The sequence below is a fragment of the Pecten maximus genome, chromosome 12 (assembly GCF_902652985.1).
Source record: "Pecten maximus chromosome 12, xPecMax1.1, whole genome shotgun sequence".
In the NCBI taxonomy this organism is placed as follows: domain Eukaryota; kingdom Metazoa; phylum Mollusca; class Bivalvia; order Pectinida; family Pectinidae; genus Pecten; species Pecten maximus.
In genome coordinates this window covers 30,031,468-30,036,893 of record NC_047026.1, presented here as the reverse complement: position 1 = coordinate 30,036,893, position 5,426 = coordinate 30,031,468, and the positions used below count along the sequence as shown (strand labels likewise).

The window sequence follows — 5,426 nt, the reverse complement described above, 5'->3', positions numbered from 1 at the left end:
TTGTGTGTCTCAGTCTGTATGTGAGGGTGTATGTGTGGGTTTGTTGTATTTGCGTGTGTTTGTCTGTCTACCTGTCAGTGTTTGCATCTGTGTGTATATGTCGGACTATATGTCTATCTGTCTTTCTGTTTGTGGTATGTATAATTATTGAGTGTAAGCAAATTTAAGCTAAGCAGATATGAAAATTCGCTGTATAATAAAGTTTGTAATTTTATAGTCTGCTAATGCAAAAAAGTCTGTGCTCTATGCTCTGAGTGCAAAAAAAAAAAAAAAAAAAGTAGTCTTGGTCAAAGTTCACCGTGACAGCCAATTGATCGAAACACATTCATAGTTTACTTTGTGATAGTAAGACATACTACATAGAATTATCAATTCTCAGAATAGAAGGACACCCTAAAAATAACCCCTGTGAAAATTCAAGAACAGTTCAAGAAGTATTCTTGAACTGTTCTTGAATATTTTTCAAGAACTGTACTTAAACTGTTCTTAAGAGGTCTTGAACTGTTAAGGAACACTAGTTCTAATTCTATGTATTGTCTTACTATCACAGATATCTTACTCTTGTTATTCTCCTGAAGCTCAATGCTGATAGATAAAATCTTCCTGGTTTATTTCCACATTTGAGGCAATTGTTTGAAGCCAGGTAACTGCTTTTCTGTTGCAAGTTTTTGGTATTACCTCAGTTGTATCAATTAGTAGTTTAAATCAATGCACATGTTATACAGTGTTTGTTATTGAGATGGACTATGGTCTGTGTCTGGTAACTATGAATGAAAATTAATTTGGAAGCAGGTCTGAGGCAAGCTTAAATAGATCACTGCTATAGTTTCATCCTCTTGACAAAACTGTACTTAGGAAAAGGTGACTATGTATTCAGGATATGCCTGTGTGTCATGAAATATGACAAAAATGGATGGCGCAGTTGCATTGTCTACAACAGAGTCATACAGGATATGACCTTGACTTCCCTTTTGTGGGGGCACCCTCATACCTCCTTGACCTCTGGTAAATTCTCCAGTCAAAACTCGGCACTGGTACATTCGATTATATCCATTGGCATCTTGGACTGAGTATTGTGGCTGAGCAGAATATTGAGAATTCACAGCAAAGTAAACTCCATTTCCATAGGCAACAGCTGAAAAGAGACAGTATATAACATTACTCTCTATTGTATAATAGAAGTGTCAAAACACAAGGAGGCTGCTTACACTCCAGTGAACTTAATTAATGTAATTCATGCTATTTTGTGCATTTGGTTCATTACAACTTAACTCCCTTAGTGGAAATGAAGAAGTTTAAAATGTTTGCTGTTCATGAAAACTATTATTCAGGAACCATGTTGTAAACAGCCAATAATGTGGCCTCCACATCAGGCCTATGCTTATTGTTACTGTTGTCCTACATTATTATATACTAGTTTACTCAAGGCCATCTCCAGATCAATCCTGACAAGTTTCAAACAAACTCAAATGATGAAAATTTGGAAGATGTTCAAAATGTTTAATTGATGCAAACCATCTTGTTAGCCAATATTAATTTGTTCAAAGTATTCTCATACTTGACCAATATGTGAAGTTTGACCATAAATTGAAAATTGACAAAGTTCTATTTAAAACTGAAGTTCCTAATGTTACAACAAAGATTTTCTATAAACAGTAACAGTAACTGTGACCTTGACCTTGGCACCCTGAAACACAAATTTGGTTGAGTCCTCTCAAACTTGACCAATTAAGTTTTATCTAAATCCATTTATGAAGTATCAAAAGTGATGACAGAAAGTAAACATCTGTACATGTATGCAAAAGGAAGGCTAACAAGCATTTCCCTCCTTGACTTTGTTCTGAGGGGGATAACAAGAGGCCCAGAGTGCATGTATCGCTCACCTGGATATTTCAGTGATTTGGCAAAAAACACTTCCCTTTGGACCCAAATAACTATGACCTTTGAACCAGTAACTATGATCATTGGTCAGTTAAATTTAAACCAGCAAAATATTCATCACTGAAAAGATATTACATTTGACCTTGATCTTTTCACCTAATTGCCTTAAACTTTGACCTTTATTTTTGACATCAGTATATGTTTTTGTGAACTGATCATCCTGACCAAATTACATATAAATCGGTCAATAATTAGTTAAGTTAACAGCTTGGAACAAGAATTGTGGATGGAAAGACAGACGGCCAAACAGACAGACTGATTACTCCTACATCTTTGATGTGAAGACCTGAAATTAAGACAAAATCCTGCCACCCCTACAAAAGAAAGATCCAGATCCACCGTTTATACGAAAATAATTTCCCCTAACTCAAGGATGGTTTAGAGTGAATGTGGACAGAATCCTGCCATTGAAAGGATTTGAAGAGTTTGAAATCTTTGATACCCTATTGGACCTGACCCTTCATACTCCTTTTGGCCTCCCCCCTCAGCCCCCTAGGGGGTCAGCCCAACAATTTGTACAATTCTGAATCTCATCAACCTAGGAATGATTAAGGTCAAATATGGATGATATCAAGGATACAAAGGTTTAGAGAAGAACCCATTTTTAACAATACATATAGCCAATTCACAAATTGTCCCCTCTGTGTTTCAGCCCCATAATTTGTACAATTTTAAATCCCCAACACCTAGGGATACTTCTAGTCAAATTAAGTTAAATTCCAATTGTTGGTTAAGAAGAAGTAATTTGAAGAAATTGTTGATGTATGGAACCTAGCCGGACGACAGACGATGGACCCCATGGCCATGGTATAGCATGAGGTCACCTTGGTCCTTCAGACCATGTGAGCTAAACAATTCATTGCACATAACACTGGACAAAATATGATGGTTATAGGTGATCATGACCAAAAGTGTCAGTCAAATGACCTGAAAGCTATGGCTAAAGAAAATTATTCAGACTAAATTTATAGTGTCCTTTTTATATAAAACAATCACACATGTCCCCTACCAGCCCATGCTAAAAAAAGTAACCTTGACCTTGACCCGAAAACCCTGAAATTCAAACCTGATCTGTAGCTTCTCATACTAAAGTTATATACCAACTTCCACCAACATACATTGAAGCATGACTGAGAAAAGTGCGGAAAACTGAGTAGACAGACTTTAAAATGGACAGACATACAGACAGGGAGGAAATATCCCCCCCGGTTTCACCGGTAGGGGACTAATAGTTAGTGAAACCCATACCATTTTTTCCACAATAACTACGGTTGAAACCATGAGCGTTGATACTATCCACAGTAGTAGGAGCTGTACCATGCCACAACATGCGCTCATTCTGTGTGCCTTTCCGGTTCTGGCTATCCATTTGCTTTTTCTTTGCTACAAACTGCTGGAATAGGGTTCTGTTTTGAACTCTCTAAATCTAAAACAATAGAAACACAAGCTGAATAACACTCGTATTTTTACATTTGATTTTTGTTCAGACCTCCATTTAACCTGCTCAGAAAGAAGGATTTAATGGTACATTGGAACGTAATAAACATGATTATTTACAAAAACTGAATATCTGTAAAAAAAACATTTTTCGCAAAATGTGTCAAGAATCTATTACAATTACCTGTAACAAGTGATACGACATGTTTAATTGCATTCTGTCAAAATTGTATCATTAGTTATATCAACAAGAGATCCCAGAGGGATCTTGGCGCCCACCATTGAATGATCTTTATAGGTTCCATGTCAGATTGATCTTTTCTCTATTTTTCCCTTCATCTTACTAATCTGTGCAAATTGAGAAACATCCCTCAAGTACTTTTCAAACAAGGGGAACCTATATATGAAATTTGAGAAAGAACCCTTTAGTACTTTTTAAGAAATAGCGATAACAAACTTCAATTGTCAAAATCCAAGATGGCTGTCTGTCGGCCATGTTGTTTTCCGATTGGTCTCAAAGTGCAATATGCATCACTAGGCACCAAGGGGAACCTACATATGAAATTTGAGAAAGATCCCTTCAGTACTTTCTAAGGAATAGCGATAACAAACTTCAATTGTCAAAATCCAAGATGGCTGCCTGTCGGCCCTGTTGTTTTCCGATTGGTCTCAAAGTGCAATATGCATAACTAGGCACCAAGGGGAACCTACATATGAAATTTCAGAAAGATCCCTTCAGTACTTTCTAAGAAATAGCGATAACAAACTTCAATTGTCAAAATCCAAGATGGCTGCCTGTCGGCCATGTTGTTTTCCGACTGGTCTCAAAAACCAACATGCATAAAAAGGCACCAAGGGGAACCTACATACAAAATTTGAGAAAGATCCCTTCAGTACTTTCTAAGAAATAGCGATAACAAACTTCAATTGTCAAAATCGAAGATGGCTGTTAGTCGGCCATGATGTTTTCCGATTGGTCTCAAAGTGCAATATGCATAACTAGGCACCAAGGGGAACCTACATATGAAATTTGAGAAAGATCCCTTCAGTACTTTCTAAGAAATAGCGATAACAAACTTCAATTATCAAAATCCAAGATGGCTGCCTGTCGGCCATGTTTTTTTCCGACTGGTCCCAAAATGCAATATGCATAAAAAGGCACCAAGGGGAACCTACATACAAAATTTGAGAAAGATCCCTCCAGTACTTTCTAAGAAATAGCGATAACAAACTTCAATTGTCAAAATCGAAGATGGCTGCCTGTCGGCCATGATGTTTTCCGATTGGTCTCAAAAACCAACATGCATAACTAGGGTAGCAGTGTACAGTAAAAATGCCAAATTCTGAAAAATATGACACATGCTTTAGATATGTAAACATTGCCAGTTAACCTTACATATAACCTCTAATAAAGTATATATATTTGAAATCTGTACAACATTTGCAATTTTAATAGAGCTCTGAAGGATAAGTAAACTGATATTTTCTGTGATTTTTAGAGCTGTGAATACCATGGTAACAGCTTAAAAAATTCTCAAAAATTGCAAAATATTATGATATTTGACCCAAAATGGCACAATTCTCTACACAATTTTTTTTCTGAAACCTATTTAAAATTAAATATCTCTATCCCAAAGACAGAATTAATCTTGTTTGGACATATGTTGTAAATTAAGTTTTTCCGCTATCTTACCTTTTCTGTGGGCTTCCATTTTGCGCTGTAGGCGAAACTAAATTTCCTGTGTAAACACACGTTCGGAAAATCCGGATATTTAAAATCCGGAACCAATTTATTGATTTTTGTTTTAATAAATGTGAAGCCTGTATGTACTACTTCATACTGGATATACCAATTATAGTGTACATTTATTTTTTCATTTTTTATACATATCATAATACAGGAGTTATTTGCTTAACAAAAAAATTGCCCATGGCCAGGCTGTCTTACTGTGGTGTGCTACCTTATACATCACTTTTGTTAATTCTAATTTTACTAAAAACCCCATGAATGTCTAGAATATGTTCTGACGAACAAAATGACATATCGG

General features: G+C 36.1%; 1 protein-coding gene across 1 annotated transcript; it reads right to left on the bottom strand.

Moving 5' to 3' along the window:
- Positions 1-760: 760 nt before the first annotated feature.
- LOC117338978 (protein mono-ADP-ribosyltransferase PARP15-like) lies at positions 761-3,583 on the bottom strand. The gene is made up of 3 exons (XM_033900342.1): positions 3,563-3,583; positions 3,190-3,361; positions 761-1,135 (listed from the first exon to the last, which is right to left on the bottom strand). The coding sequence occupies exons 1-3, from the start codon at positions 3,581-3,583 to the stop codon at positions 852-854; spliced, it is 477 nt and encodes a 158-aa protein (XP_033756233.1). The 3' UTR covers positions 761-851.
- Between the last annotated feature and the right edge of the window lie 1,843 nt (positions 3,584-5,426).

Bases quoted from the DNA above. Each gene is read 5' to 3' on its own strand.
- LOC117338978 (XM_033900342.1), bottom strand. From the start codon at position 3,583: ATGTCGTATCACTTGTTACAG. The intron at 3,362-3,562 runs GTAATTGTAATA...TTTTAGATTTAG, and splicing joins TGTCGTATCACTTGTTACAG to AGAGTTCAAAACAGAACCCT. The intron at 1,136-3,189 runs GTATGGGTTTCA...GTCTCTTTTCAG, and splicing joins TAGTTATTGTGGAAAAAATG to CTGTTGCCTATGGAAATGGA.